Consider the following 16,127-nt stretch of genomic DNA (forward strand, 5'->3'; position numbering starts at 1 on the left):
AATTAATTTTCAAAATAAAACACCATGAGAATTCAAGTTCAATCTTTATTATCCTGCTAATAATTCATTCAACATCAATAATCAGATATTATTTCCGATCATTTTCAGACAGGATGAGTCACGTTTTCTTCAAATCATCAATATTTGTTGTTTTAAAAAGAATCATGAATAAAAATAATAATTTAACTTCCATGAAAACAAAGAGTTTCTTTTCTTTCATCTTGAGTCAGAGTAAACTCCAGAGGTCAAAGGTCAACACACGTCTGAACTCAATCGACTTCACAGAAACATTTTATTTGTTTTAAATATTCCATCACGTTCAGATCGTAGATTATTTTAAACATCGTAGAACAAACTAACTGATCGTTTGTTTTAAAGAGGAAAGAAGTTTCTGCCTCAGGAACGAAGATGATTAATGAAGATCTCGGCTTCTGAGCTACAACCGAAGCACAAGTTCCAGGAGCTGCCCCGAGGAGTGTGATCAGAGGAGGCCTCCACCGAGCCGAGCCGTGACTCCACCTTCTGGTCTCCAGCTGTAAACACCACGTCCACCACCACGCAGCCGTCCTGCTGACCCACCCTCAGCCGTCTGACCTCTGACCGCTGGTGGAGTTCGAGTCCCTGAAACTGTGGCTGTGCAGGAACCAGGCTGGAGCCCCGCGGCACCGGGTGAGAGACACCGTCCTCCTGGAGAAGAACCACGTGAGTGTCGGTCAAGAGGAGCTGAAAGATGGTGTCCTCATGCACTCGGGTGGAGTTCATGACCTTGACACTGGTGTAGAGGAGAGGACAAACGTCCGCCAGAGAAGGTTTGCCAGGGCCGTCCATATTCCCCTGGACAATGTAGAGTAAGTCGGCGAGGACCCGCTTGAACCTGGAGGTGACCTGAAGGCCGTTGTCCAGGAGGAGGTCAGGAACGGTTGATGTCCAGTCCAGTGAGAGGAGCGTGAGGTCTTCAGAGAGCAGTGGGTGACCTTCAGTCCCTTCACAGAACCTTCCAGGAGCCATAGCCTTCAGTAAAGCCTTACAGAACTCCTGGGTGAGCTCCTTGCTGTGGGTGAAGACGGCCAGGACCTCACCTTCAGAGCAGCCGATGAGGCGGACATGCTGCCCGGCCAAGCTGATCTGGACCTTCTTGATTTCACAGAGATGAAGATGGTGAGAAAGAACCAACGTGTCCTGAGGATCTGAGCCGGCTGACACCACGATCATGATCTTCTCTGACAGAAGCAAGCAGCCAGGCTTCGGGACGGGCTCCTCTCTCTTGGCCGTTTTAACCCAGAAGATACTCAGAAGTTTGCCAACTTGGATCTGAGGCGACAGAGATGCCACCTTGTCACGTATCTCCTGGGATGAAGACGTCTGTAGCTGGGAGAGGACTGGAGGCAGCTGGACCAGCCTCTGATGAAAGGCCTCAGGACTTCTGTCTCTGAAAGAAGACACAGATCCCTCCGGCCATCTGGAGATGTCCATGATCACAGAAGCTTTCTGAGGAAGGGCGACCTCGTTGTGTGACTGCCTGGAGGACTCGGGCTGTGGCTGAAGCTGCAGGTGATGAATCAGAGGCAGTTCTTTGGAAACCATGGTCACATACTGAGAGAGCACGACCTTCATGTCCTCCACTCCAACGTGTTGGAGGATGTCCCGAGTGCCCTGCAACCTTCTGCCAGCGTCTCTGTAGGCCTCCGACAGCTTCCGGACAAAATATCCAAAATCGTAGCTTCTGCTTGATTCAACTTCCTCCGGCTGCTTCCACTTCTCCTCAGAGCTCGGCGACTTGGACGTCTGATCACGTTCTGCTTCCTCATGTTTCTCCAGGTCACGCGTTTGGAGTTTGACTTTTTCTATTGAGGTTGAAAGAGAGCGTCGCTTCAGAAGAAGCTCCTGAAGTTCACAAACCTCAGCGGGAGGTTTCCCTGCTCGTTCCCACGCCGTGTCTCTGACTCCATCTCTGTAGGCTTCCTCTTCTTCAATCCAGACCTCAGTGGAAGGATCGGTTTCTTCTCTGTGACGCTCTGACCGGACCTGTTCAGGTTCTTCTGATACGTTCTGCTGGATCTCAGCAGGAGGGTTCTCCTGAAGCTCCGTGGCCGACAGGAAGCTAGACCCCCCCCCACTCGTTCTCTGTGTGCACAAGGGCGAGTCCGTGACTACAGCATCAGGAGGGACCTGAGGCTCCTTGAATTAGACCCAGTGAGAATCACAGATGCTGCTCAGCAGGAGCTCCGGTGGACGGTGAGAGATTCAGAGTGTGAAGAGGTCTAACATGCAAATCAGGTGAAAGAGTCAGATCCTTTGTGAAATCTGAAAATGTATCAGACGTGTGTAAAGTAGAATTTACACTTTTATAATCCGATTGAAACTTTAATTCACAAGGAAAATACCAAATTATGATTTACCCAAGTTTGATTCAACGTTTTTAAACTGGGAGCAGAGATATGTCTTTTTGATCATTTCAAGAAGTTTTGTTTTCTGTGAGTTTATTTTCCATGCAATGGTTTGTTCCCTTCCAGAGAATGAGCTTCCTGATGAATGTTATTAAAGAGAATAACCAGCTGCAACGTTCAGAGCTGCCAAACCAGCTGAATTGATCCGATATGGAACTTTGTCTGAATCAGAGTCTGTGATTACAAAACAAACAGAAACTCATTCACCTTCTCCATTACAATCTAATTTCATTTCTCAATTATAAGGAATGAGGAATCCAGATAATCCCGGTGTCCATGTTTAACTCCCGATCAGGATCATTGATTATTTAACCAGTGATTACTGGATTGTAATTCATCCCCAACAAGATACTGGGCTCACCTCATATTTCAGCCTCCTCGGATTCATGTTCTGCAGCTTTTCATCCTACAGAGAAGAAAACTTTGCATCAACTGATGATCATTGAATATGAACACAATATTCTTCATTTGCAAAATAACAAAAGTTAAAGATCATCACAGAAAAAAGGGAGAAATTCAACAGCAGCAGCATCAATGTGAAACATGAAGAAGATCCTGGTCCTACCTCGTCTGTGAATGGAGCCAAGCTACAGTCGCTAGCTTCCTCCTGGTCCTGTGGGGTCAGATATCAGATATCATATCAGATATCAGATATCATATCAGATATCAGTGCTTCACACTGAGCCTGGGCCTGATGACCTCACTCCTCACAGATCAAATGAGGACTAAAGTCAAACACAATCAAATGTCCTGTGGATCGAAGGTTCCAGTTGTTTCTGTTTCCAGCAGAATCTGAACTCGTCTAATTCTACTCTATTAATAGAACTTATCAAATCTGATAATCCATCAATTTGATCAAACGTTAGAAAACAAACATTCTGACGTCTCAGCCACTTTTACAAAAACTTAAAACACTAGTTCTCACATTCGAGAAGCTGAAGTCATCTGAAACTGAAGATGAAACTTTGATCAAGGAACAGAAGTGATGAGGAGATGAAGGAGAGAGAGTTGCTCACCCGGAGAGACTCACAGGACTCGGACAGATCCATCCCACCGTTCAGAAGGTTCATCTCACGCAACCGCCGCTGAACTTCCTCCTCGATGTAGCTGTTGATCCTGAGGAAGAAGAAGAGGAACCAACATCAACATGAGGAGGAGCTGAGAGGATTATGGTGAAGACCTGCTGAACCTTCTGATGTTGGAGTTTCTCCTTGAGACAGAAGTTCTGAAGCTCACCGGTCGTCGGACAGCGGCTGCAGCGTGTTCAGACTCTGGATGTGACTGACCAGAGAGCTGCTGGTCTTCTCCTCGGGGCTGATGGAGGGAGTCCTGCTGCTTTCCTCTCCCTCACTGAAGCCCTGCCTCAGCTTCTGGATCTCCCACTCCACCCTGAGAAGAAGGAGAAGACGGGTGTGAGCAGGAGATCAGGGACAACGTCAGGATCACTGCTCCAGATAGAGACAACACTGAAGCTTCCAGAATGAGAGGAGACACTGAGTGTCTGTGTGAGAGGAGACACAGACACTCTGCTGTGTGTGAGTCTGCTCTGATTGGTCAGCTGGTCCACTCTGCTCTGATTGGTCAGCAGGTCCGCTCTGCTCTGATTGGTCAGCTGGTCTACTCTGCTCTGATTGGTCAGCTGGTCCGCTCTGCTCTGATTGGTCAGCAGGTCCGCTCTGCTCTGATTGGTCAGCTGGTCTACTCTGCTCTGATTGGTCAGCTGGTCCGCTCTGCTCTGATTGGTCAGCTGGTCCGCTCTGCTCTGATTGGTCAGCTGGTCTACTCTGCTCTGACTGGTCAGCTGGTCTGCTCTGCTCGGTCAGCTGGTCTACTCTGCTCTGATTGGTCAGCTGGTCCGCTCTGCTCTGATTGGTCAACAGGCTCTTTCCTTTCACATATGATCCAGTGTTTCAGGAGAGAAACTTCTACCAGACTTTGGTCTATTTATCTTTGACATTACATTTTATACTCGAAGGACGAAACCACCTCATTAATTATGAGAAACATGTCATGTGATGCTCTGACCTCTGCTGCTCCGGCTCCGCCCCCCTCCACTGCTCCTCGGTGTCGGGCTCCAGGGAGCCGGTGCGCCTCAGGGCCGAGTGCCGCCTCTCCAGCCGGGTCACCGCCTGCTCCATCGCCTCCCTCTGCTGCTTCTCCTTCGACTCCAGGATCTCCTTCTCCTTCCTCCTCACCTTCTCCTCCTGCCGGGCCACGTTGGCCGTGAACTCGTAGGTTTCCTGGAGCTGCTGCAGCTGCTGAGCACTGTGCCAGTGGAGGTTCAGCTTCTCCTCCTTGTCCTCCAGCTCCTTCTCCACCTGGTACAGTGTGTTGTCCAGACCCGGTGGACTGGTGCAGTTCCTGTTGCTGCCGGCGCTGCGCTCCAACACCTCCATGGCTCTCTGCTTCTCCTCGGCCAGCGCGGGGAGGAGGTCGTCTGCCAGGCTGGTCAGCTGCTGCTCCTTGAGCTGCAGCCTGTGTTCCGCCTGCTGGACCAGCTGCTCCTCCTGGCAGTCGGCCGTGGTGTCCTGCGCCTCCTCCGGCTGCTGCCGTCTTTCCTTGAGGCCGTGAGCGAGGAGCAGCACTGTGTTTCTCTCAGCAGCGACCTCCACCTCCAGATGCTCCCTCTGCTGCCGGAGCCCCTCCTCCAGCTGACCCAGCTCCTTCACCTGAGCCACCTTGAAGACCGTGTATCGACCCTGAGCAGATCGCGCCTCCTCGCTGGCCTCCTCCACATCCTGCCGCTCTCCAGCCTCTTTGGCACGGAGCAGCGCTCCTCTGATCTCGGCCAGTGCTCTGCGCTCCTCCTCGATGCGGTGGGCGTCCTCCCTGGTCGACAACGTGGTGGCCGCCTCGTGTTTCTCCCTCAGCTGCTCCTCCAGCCGGCCCACCAGGCTCAGCTGCTCCTGCTCCTGCTCCTCCAGCCGCCGCCGCTCTGCTTCCAGACGAACCTTCTGCTCCTCACGCTCCTGCTTCAGCCTCTTCAGCTCACGGTAGATTTCTGTCTGCTCTGCAGCCTCCTGCTGCCTCCGCTGCTCCTCATCCCGCTCCTCCACCGCTTCACCCGCCAGCTGGTTTCCCCGCTGCTGCCACTGGAGCTCCTCCTCCTGGAGCTCCGAGCGTCGCTCCTCCTCAAAGCGCTCCTTCTCCACCAGGAAGTCACGCAGGCGGCTCTCGATGTCATGGCTCCGGCAGCGGAGGCTCTCCTCCTGACGCAGAATTCTCTGCTGCACCTCCTCAGACTCTTTGCGTTGGCTCTCCACCTCCTGCTGGAGGCGCTCAAGCTCCACCTTCTCACTCTGCTGCTTCTCCTCCATCTCCTTGATCAACCTCCTGCAGCAACAACACACGAGACGACCGTTAACAACATGGGACACGAGTGAAAGTTGAGTTTCATCCAAGACTTTTGATTTCAATGAACTTGTGGTCTTTGGTCCCAAGTGCAGTCTGTGGGGCGGTGGCACCACCCTCTGGTTTGTTTTAACAGTTCACACTTATGTAAGCAGGAAACCACCAACACCACCAGCACCACCAGCACCACATCCACCCACAAACAGTCCCAGCTGGAAGCTGAACTCCTCTCCTACCGTTTGAGCTCCAGTTTCTCCAGCTCCTCTCGCTGCTGCCTCTCAAACTCCAGCCTGGGAACAAAGAGACAGACCCTAGATCAGCTCACGTTGTGTCAGACACACATCACACATCAGCAGAGTGAGGACAAGCAGCAATGAAAAGCAAGGTGAGAGTCCGAGTGTCAAACGGAGACAGAGGACGAGGGATCAGGTTGAAGAGAAGACGACACACGTCCCTGTGAGAACAGGACCATGAAGACAGGAAGTGGACGAGTCTACCTGAGGAAGACGGGGTCCTATCAGGGGAGAGACCGTCAACAGGACAGGGAGGACAGAGTCCACACCTCTGCTCCGCCACTGGATCATCCTCCATTACAATAATCTAAAAGTAAACAACCAGAATCCTCTGAGGTTGAACCTGTAGAAGGATTCCTCAGGTTCATCCCCTGGAGATACGCTCCGGTGTGAATCTGACTCCACCTGTTGGTGAGGTCACTGAAGATCTGCAGGATTCATCCTCTGGGGACCATGAATGACCACAGCACCATGTCCTCAGTATGAGTCTGATGTTGTTTTTCTTTCAGATCAAATAAAGGTTTGTGCCTCCTCTCAGCTCTGATCCCATTGGTTCATCCCGAAGATGTAAATCTTAATAAATATTTAGTTTAATGTTTATTCTGTAATTTAATAAAACAGCTGATCATGTGATTCCTCATAAAAGCATGAAGCTATGAGCCAGAAGCTGTGAACGTGTGTCAGCGCCCCCTGTGGGCGAGTCCACAGCAGCCAGCGGCTCCACATGAGGGTCACGACCTTCAGTGTTTGATAAAGAACTATCATAAATAACTTTCATCTGAATGATGTCACAAGGTGGGGGGCAGGGAGGGGGGTGCACAGTGGTTCTGAGCCAATCAGCTGGTTCAGATGTTTCCTGGTCACTCACCCGGGGTTGTAGAGCATCACAGTCGACAGGTTCTCACACGACCTGGACAGATCCGTCATCGACAGGCTGAAGGTGGAGAGCAGGCCGCTCTGGCAAAGGTCAAAGGTCACAGGTCATTAATGACTGAAGGTCGTAGACTGTAAGTACATCTTCAAAATGACAGCTGAAATCATCGCCCCCTGGTGGCTGGCTGCAGTAAAGGCCATAAACCTCCATCTTTATGGAACCACACTCGTCATGTGTGTGGTGAAGGTCCAGTGAAGCTCATTAACAAAATGAATAGACCCTGAATGAACAGGTGACCAGGGTTGTGTAGCAGGAGGAACTCAACAACACAAGTGAGCTCAGGGCCTGTGGACCGAGTCCAGGTGTTAGAAAAGTGCAACAAGTAAACAGCCCATTACAAACCTCCTCCATGTTAGCAGAGGGAACATGGACCACATTTAAAAGGTCAAAGGTTAAATAAATGTTATTCAGAGCTGGTTTCTGTCCGTTCAGGAGGTTCTTCTCACTCTCGTTCTTCATCCTCCAACACAAACCTTTCGTTTCTCCCTCAGCTTCGCCGCCTCCTTCGGATGGTTGAACCGGAACATGTTTGTCCTGCCGAGCAGAAGAACGGCGCCTGAAGACAGAACAGGAAACACCTGCGTCACGGGAAAGTGAACATCAAGGTGTTCTTCAGATAGAAGAATGAGACGCCCCTGTGGGACTGGTTTCCACTCCTCACCTTGGTTGAGCTGCGACGGCTCCGTCACCTGAACCCCGTTCACAGAGCACTGAGCTCCACCGAGCGGCACCAGGGTCACCGTGCCGTTCTGATTCTCAAACATGCAGTGTTCACTCTCCAGGTCCAGACCGTGAAGGACTGAGGAGGAAGAACATCACGTCATCAGACGGTTACAAGGTTCAACTGAAACAAAGGATTCCTGTCTCTGAAACGGTTTCCAACCATGAGCTGTCAACAGAAACATGTGAGGAACATGTGAGGAACACGTGAGGAACATGTGAGGAACACGTGGGGAACATGTCAGTGGTTCAGTTCGAGTCTGAAACCAGATGATATGATCAGCCCTGTGATCCACTGACCATCTGTCCAGCTTGTATCTGCCTCTGGTCTCATATCAGCTGGGATCCACTCAGCCACCCTCAACCCACCATGGTTCACCAGATGAGGGATGGATTTCAACCTCTCTCTAAGAAACTACCACATGACTTGAATTCTAAGATTAGAATTCTTTGAGAATCCCTGAACTCACTGATGTCCGGCTCTGTGGACGCGTCCTCTCTGCCCACGTATGTCCGTCCCTCCTGAGGACAAAGAAAGACAGAAAGTCCATGAGGACCCTTCATCCAGCTCAGGTGAACATGGGACGTAAGGTGGGAAAAGGTTTGAGGAAGTTTCACTGAGCAGAGTTTTTTATTTTCCAGTTCAAATAAATCAAATGGCTGGTCTGAGATCAGGTGGAGGCAGTCTGGTCCTGACCTTCAGATGATACAGGATGATCCCGGTGCTGAGGAGGTCGTCGTCGATGCCGATGAGATGAGGCAGCTCCGAGTCCAGCACCACGCCGATGCCCTCTTTCCTCAGAGCCAGGGTCTCCTCCTGCAGACACATCCACTCGTCAACATCTGATCACAACAGGGAGGTGAGTCCACTGAGACGCCCTCCTCCTGATTGGTCCTCGTCAGTCACATGACTCGACTACCAGCGGTGAACACAATGTTCTGTGACTGAGCAACCAGCCGCAGAGACAATCTACTTCCTGTTTACATCACATGACCAGTGGACGTGAACGGTCATGTGACACACACCATCAAATCTGCACTTTGGGAAATCACGTGAATAAAATATTGATTCCTTGTGGATAAGATGAGATAAAGGTTTGTTCTCTGAAGTCTCCTCACGAGTGTGAACTGAGACGTTCTCCTGGTGGACACGAGGAGGTGTGAACATACACGAACCTTCAGGATGTTCTGGGTCTCGTTCCACTTGTTGGTCCACTCCTTCGTCAGCTCCAGAACCTGCAGACACAGAGGAGCCACACAGAACACAGGAGCCGCTGTGATGCTGCAGATGGGAATGTTCTTTGAATAATTAATATGTTGAAAGAGGCTGAAAATAAAACAGATTATCTGAGTCACAGAATCAGAAGGTCCAGAGTGTAGGATTCAGGCGAAAGGATCTTTCAGCAGAAATCAAAAACAAATATGGAAATGAATCTGGAGGCCGCCATGTTTTTTACAGTAGCCCAGACTAGATAGTTTAGAATTCTACTTTCACCTGTGGAAGGAGGGGGGGGGGGGGGGGTGGGGGGGGTGAGCCGCTGCAGCACCTCACCACTAGAGGTCACTACACTCCACACACTGAACCTTCACACAGAGACAACGTGAGGTCAGACTCACTCTGGCTTCGTTCTGCAGCAGCTTCTCCTCCATGCTCAGAGCGGTGGGTGAATCCAGGAGAGCGATCTGAAACAGAGAAGAGCAGCTCAGGTTCGATTCCTCTGATCTGAACCAGCAGCAGCGGCGCCCCCTGCAGGTGATGACCGGCTCTTCACCTGGTTGCCCTGCACCAGCAGAGCCTTCAGTCGAGCGATCTCCGCGCGCAGCTCTCGGATCAGCCGCACGTTGCAGTCCTCGTTGACGGTGGGCTTGTTGATGATGTTCTTGGCTCGGTTGGCGTAGCGCAGCGTGCTGAGCGTCTCGCCGTAGTTCACGTCTGCCGGGGAAACCGCTGGGACAGGAAACAGTTTCACAGAGTTCAGTCCAACACTTTCACAAACTTCAAATGATAAACTGGAAATGGCTTCTCACTGGCGATCATGAAGGTCTTGGAGTTTCCGCCCAGGCTGTCTTTGAGCAGCCACGTGAGCACCGAGTCCCGGTAGGGGACGAACACGGACTTCTTCTTCAGGTTGGTGTTCAGGCCGTCCTGCGCCATGTCGGCTGCACAGAGACAGGAAACAGGTCAGCTGAGTGGGAGTGAGTGCAGCAGCAGAAGAGAAGAGAGAGTCTGAGTCTGACCCAGAGCGGAGATGACGTTTCCCAGTGTGACCAGTGACTTGTTGATGTTGCCTCCTTCCTTCAGGCGGACGCCGGTGGCTCCGGTGGCGTCGGCTCGCTCGCTGCCGGCCAGGTCGACCAGGTGGATCTTACTGACCGTCTCACTCGGCATCTCGGCATCGAACTTCGCCTGAAACAGAGCAGACCTTCAGCTCCACAGGAAACCTTCTCTCCACAGGACCTCTGCTCAGTTGAACTACAGCCTGAGGTCTCCTTCCTGACCTGCGTGAAGTTGATGGTGAAGATGGCGTGGGAGCGGCTGCTCACGTCGTTCATGCCGGTGCTGGCGGTGGTGCGGTGGATGTTTCCGGCCTCCATCAGCTCCTCCACGTCGCTGTAGTTCTGCACCAGGTGTTTGGAAAGATCTGAGATGACACGTGGAAACAGGACCCAGGGCTTTACTTCACATTGATTCTATTTTCAGTTTTATTTATTTTAATATTCAAGTCAAAAATCTTTCACTGAGTAAAATCTGGACCTCGTGAAGCAGCGGAAATAGAACCAGAGGTTGAACTGAAGGTTCTGGTTCTGACCTGCGACAGGTTCAGACTGTTGAATCTGTGTTTACATCATCAGTGTGAATGAGTGATGTCATGGAGTCAACTACAATCATCGTCCTGCTGTCATTTCAACAACTTCACTGTGACCTTTGACCTCTGAGATCCACTCAGCCCATCAACTGGTCAGAACGATTCCCTAAAGACAGACTGACCTTCCACGTAGGGCCCGTCCTTGGGATGCTCCCTGACCCTCAGGTTGAAGGTCACAGTGGACTTCCTCCTCAGCAGGTCTCTCACCCTCTCGTTGTAGATCTCCAAGTAACTGAGAACACGAATCAAAACCTTCAACACAAATCAAAACCTTCAACACAAATCAAAACTTTCAACACAAATCAAAACTTTCAACACAAATCAAAACCTTCAACACAAATCAAAACCTTCAACACAAATCAAAACCTTCAACACAAATCAAAACCTTCAACACAAATCAAAACTTTCAACACAAATCAAAACTTTCAACACAAATCAAAACCTTCAACACAAATCAAAACCTTCAACACAAATCAAAACCTTCAACACAAATCAAAACCTTCAACACAAATCAAAACCTTCAACACAAATCAAAACCTTCAACACAAATCAAAACTTTCAACACAAATCAAAACCTTCAACACAAATCTGTTTTTAAACGTTTACATCAAATAGTGCAGCTGTCAACTTGATGTTTCTGTGGAAACAAGACTTTGATATGAACCAGATTAAACAATAATCAGAACTCTGACTCTGACAGTAAACCCGATGTTCTGATTTACAGAACCGGACTCAGATCTGATTTTCAGATTAAGTGGAGAATTCGGACTTCAGTGATGTCGACATGTTTACGTCTGAATCTCAGAACGTCCACTTCTGACCTCAGGTCACGTGATGACGTCACGTGACCTGAGGTCAGCGTAAACCAGATGAAAAGAAAGGAGGAGCTTAGACAGGAAACCCTCAGACGGGCAAACCTCAGCATCCAAAAATATTAAATTAACAATTCATGTAAACACAATAATCAAGTGTATTTAATATTCGGTATATTTTTAATAATCAGATTATTGTTGTCCAGGCAAACGTCATCAGTGACGACACATGTGACCTCTGACCTCTCTTGTGATTGGTCTAGAAAGTGCTGACATAATGTCACGGCTGTCTTTAGCAGTGTTTGTTTGTTTGTTTGTTTGTTTGTTTGTTTGTTTGTGGGATAACATACAAACTGGTTTCCATGACAGTGAGGGACACAACTCATCTGGAGCAGCAGACACATCCAAACGATCCTAATCTGATTTCATGGATTAATAATTCATGAAATCTAAATTGTGATCTAGTGAATTTGAAGAGGTTTCTTCAGGAGACAGTTAGTGAGCTGATGATGTGTGAGCAGCTCAGGGACATGAACCCATCAGGATGTGAACTGGTTTCCTTCTGGTCTCACCTGACCTCCGTACGAAACGACGCCACGTCCCACCGAGTCGCCGCCAGCACGCGGCTGAACAGACCTTCACAGATCCTCGGGATCAGACCTGCGTCCCCCTGGGACACGGGGACAGAGGAGGACAGGTCAACGTGAGCACGAGACGAAGACACTTCTCCACGGCTGCTCTCTGTCTCTGTCTCCACCCCTTTCGTCTAGGCTATGATCCACGACCTGTTGACAAGTCAAGTGCCCCCCCCCCCCCCGAGAGGAGGTCTGAACCCGGGAGATGATCACACTCATGTCACCTGCACCTGATCTTTGTGAACTCTGTGGTCTGGACTTTTTGGAGCGAATGGTCTTTCCTGATTCTCTTTGTTCTGGTTTGTTCCCTCATGGTTGATGCTCTCAGTGGAAGCTGCTCTGGAGAAGTGTCGGCTCAATGAAAGGTCATGTGACCATGTTTGAATCACCACTTCCTGTTCTGATGCACTTTGTTAATAAATAATAAATAGTGTAGCTGAACTCGCTGCTCTTTGTCAGTCCAGCTGATAACCCCCCCCCCCCCCCCCGTGAACTTTGACACCTCGGAGCTGTCACTCATTCACCAGCAGCTGTCTAACAGCGTGAAGCTGTGAACACCAGAGTGTCTTTGAACGCAGCACATTTATACATGTATGTTTCTGTTCTTATTCTTTCTCTCTCTTTTATATTTCTGGTTTCATCATCTTCTCTCGTTGGGTGTTTTATTTTCTAGGTTTAGTTTCTGGTTCCTCAGGAGTCGACACTTGTTCAGACTCAGATCAACCATCTTCCTCTAGAGGAGCATCTCCACTGTGGATCCTCTGGAGTGGGTTCTCACCGGGTTTCCCATCATGGTGTAGGACTTCCCCGAGCCGGTCTGACCGTAGGCGAAGACGCAGGCGTTGTAGCCCTCGAACGCAGCCTTCAGCACGTCGGAGCCCAGATCTGTGAAGACCTGCCGAGGAGAAGACACGTTTCATTTGTTAGAAGCTTCTCATCAGGTCTGAACACCGTGTTTCACTGTGGAGATGAAAACAGACGAGACCTTTTCCTGAGAGACGAACGTGGAGCTTTCACAGTCGGTGGAGTCGTAGGAGAAGTCGTACGTGAAGGTCTTGGTCCGGTCCCTCATCGGATCTCCAGAGACACCGTCAGGGATCTTCAGGAGACAAGAGAACATCACAGGTTCAGATCATGGATCTCACAGCTGACGTGAACAAGAGGAGTTTCAACAACAGATAAATAGAAACCTTCAGGTTGGTGATGGAGGTTTTGGTTCCTTCCATCTTGATGATGCATTTTGAACTCAAGTCTTTCTCCCTGAAAAAGACAGAAGAAGATATTTGTCTCTGATGTTCTACAGAACTGAGGTGGAAGGTGAAATACAATGCCCCCCCCCAAACTGATGGAGAAGCTCAAGCAGATCAGGAACAACATCTGGAGCCTCTGTCCAGAAGAGCTCAGTCCTAGAACCAGATAAGATACTGAACCCTGAAACGTCAGTGCTTCAGGAGGACATAACAACATCTGGAGCTTCAGGAGGACATAACAACATCTGGAGCTTCATGAGGACATAGCACCATCTGGAGCTTCAGGAGGACATAACAACATCTGGAGCTTCAGGAGGACATAACAACATCTGGAGCTTCAGGAGGACATAACAACATCTGGAGCTTCAGGAAGACACAGAACATCTGGAGCTTCAGGAAGACACAGAACATCTGGAGCTTCAGGAGGACATAACAACATCTGGAGCTTCATGAGGACATAGCACCATCTGGAGCTTCAGGAGGACATAACAACATCTGGAGCTTCAGGAGGACATAACAACATCTGGAGCTTCAGGAGGACATAACAACATCTGGAGCTTCAGGAGGACATAACAACATCTGGAGCTTCAGGAGGACATATCAACATCTGGAGCTTCAGGAGGACATAACAACACCTGGAGCTTCATGAGGACATATCAACATCTGGAGCTTCAGGAGGACATATCAACATCTGGAGCTTCAGGAGGACAAATCAACATCTGGAGCTTCAGGAGGACATAACAACATCTGGAGCTTCAGGAGGACATAACAACACCTGGAGCTTCATGAGGACATATCAACATCTGGAGCTTCAGGAGGACATATCAACATCTGGAGCTTCAGGAGGACATAACAACATCTGGAGCTTCAGGAGGACATAACAACACCTGGAGCTTCATGAGGACATATCAACATCTGGAGCTTCAGGAGGACATATCAACACCTGGAGCTTCAGGAGGACATATCAACATCTGGAGCTTCAGGAGGACATATCAACATCTGGAGCTTCAGGAGGACATATCAACATCTGGAGCTTCAGGAGGACATATCAACATCTGGAGCTTCAGGAGGACATATCAACACCTGGAGCTTCAGGAAGACATATCAACACCTGGAGCTTCAGGAGGACATATCAACACCTGGAGCTTCAGGAAGACATATCAACACCTGGAGCTTCAGGAGGACATAACAACATCTGGAGCTTCAGGAGGACATAACAACATCTGGAGCTTCAGGAGGACATATCAACATCTGGAGCTTCAGGAGGACGTAACAACATCTGGAGCTTCAGGAGGACATATCAACATCTGGAGCTTCAGGAGGACATATCAACACCTGGAGCTTCAGGAGGACATATCAACATCTGGAGCTTCAGGAGGACATAACAACATCTGGAGCTTCAGGAGGACATATCAACATCTGGAGCTTCAGGAGGACATATCAACATCTGGAGCTTCAGGAGGACATATCAACATCTGGAGCTTCAGGAGGACGTAACAACATCTGGAGCTTCAGGAGGACATATCAACATCTGGAGCTTCAGGAGGACATAACAACACCTGGAGCTTCATGAGGACATATCAACATCTGGAGCTTCAGGAGGACATATCAACATCTGGAGCTTCAGGAGGACATATCAACATCTGGAGCTTCAGGAGGACATATCAACATCTGGAGCTTCAGGAGGACATATCAACATCTGGAGCTTCAGGAGGACATATCAACATCTGGAGCTTCAGGAGGACGTAACAACATCTGGAGCTTCAGGAGGACATATCAACATCTGGAGCTTCAGGAGGACATAACAACACCTGGAGCTTCATGAGGACATATCAACATCTGGAGCTTCAGGAGGACATATCAACATCTGGAGCTTCAGGAGGACATAACAACATCTGGAGCTTCAGGAGGACATAACAACATCTGGAGCTTCAGGAGGACATATCAACATCTGGAGCTTCAGGAGGACATATCAACATCTGGAGCTTCAGGAGGACATAACAACATCTGGAGCTTCAGGAGGACATATCAACATCTGGAGCTTCAGGAGGACACATCTGGCCAGCAGAGCTCAGAGCAGCTGAGCAGGGGGAGATTGTTAAATCATGAAACTGTGACCTGGTGATAACAGTGAGATTAGAGCAGCACTAGCACAGATGCTACATCAGTTAGCTTCATGTGGTCTCTGTAGATCCATGTCGCCCACTCACCGCCGGTTCATGGGCCGGACCCGGACAGACACACGGACCGAGGCCATCGCTGCTGGTGTCCGCCCGCAGCAGCCGCTCAGCCGGTCGGACACTCGGTTAGTCGATTAGCCTGCTAGCCGGTTAGCCTCAGTGGCTCTACGGTGGGATATCTACACAGCTCATATGCTAACCGGATAACTGGCTAGCGTGATAAAGAAGAAAGGGCAAAAGTCCCGGAGATGAACCCGAGCAGCTGCACCCGGAGCCGGGCGGACGGACTGACGCGGGCCGGTGCTAGCGGTGGTTGTCTTGGACCGGGGACACCACGTCACTGTCCCGGGAACAACCGACTCTCCCCATTGGTCAGTGCCGCAGCATCTGTTAGCTTCTGTTAGCTTCGGTTAGCATCTGAGTTACAGCTGTCAGCTGAGGCTCACGTGACCACAAAGAAGCGTCAGCTGATGTAAACATTAAACTGTTAGAGGAGACACAATATATTATATGTTTTATTTATTTAATAGATAAACAACAGAACACTCATGGGAGGTATTATTATTGTTGTTGTTGTTGTCGTCATCAGCTGTCTCCCGGACCTGCAGGGGGCGCTGAGCGGAGGAAGGAGCCTTAAA

General features: G+C 49.8%; 1 protein-coding gene across 1 annotated transcript; it reads right to left on the minus strand.

Annotated features, from left to right (window-relative positions):
• Positions 1-31: 31 nt before the first annotated feature.
• Positions 32-16,083, minus strand: kif16ba (kinesin family member 16Ba). The gene is made up of 24 exons (XM_053417962.1): positions 15,520-16,083; positions 13,250-13,319; positions 13,045-13,158; positions 12,838-12,954; positions 11,997-12,094; positions 10,735-10,844; positions 10,245-10,387; positions 9,984-10,152; positions 9,774-9,905; positions 9,518-9,693; positions 9,363-9,428; positions 8,922-8,981; positions 8,443-8,562; positions 8,216-8,267; positions 7,687-7,824; positions 7,499-7,581; positions 6,960-7,048; positions 6,035-6,088; positions 4,473-5,780; positions 3,684-3,836; positions 3,464-3,563; positions 3,013-3,060; positions 2,809-2,853; positions 32-2,124 (listed from the first exon to the last, which is right to left on the minus strand). Exons 1-24 carry the CDS (start codon positions 15,564-15,566, stop codon positions 397-399), a joined length of 5,220 nt encoding a protein of 1,739 aa, XP_053273937.1. The 5' UTR covers positions 15,567-16,083; the 3' UTR covers positions 32-396.
• Between the last annotated feature and the right edge of the window lie 44 nt (positions 16,084-16,127).

This window comes from Pleuronectes platessa, chromosome 3 (genome assembly GCF_947347685.1).
Source record: "Pleuronectes platessa chromosome 3, fPlePla1.1, whole genome shotgun sequence".
Taxonomy (NCBI): domain Eukaryota; kingdom Metazoa; phylum Chordata; class Actinopteri; order Pleuronectiformes; family Pleuronectidae; genus Pleuronectes; species Pleuronectes platessa.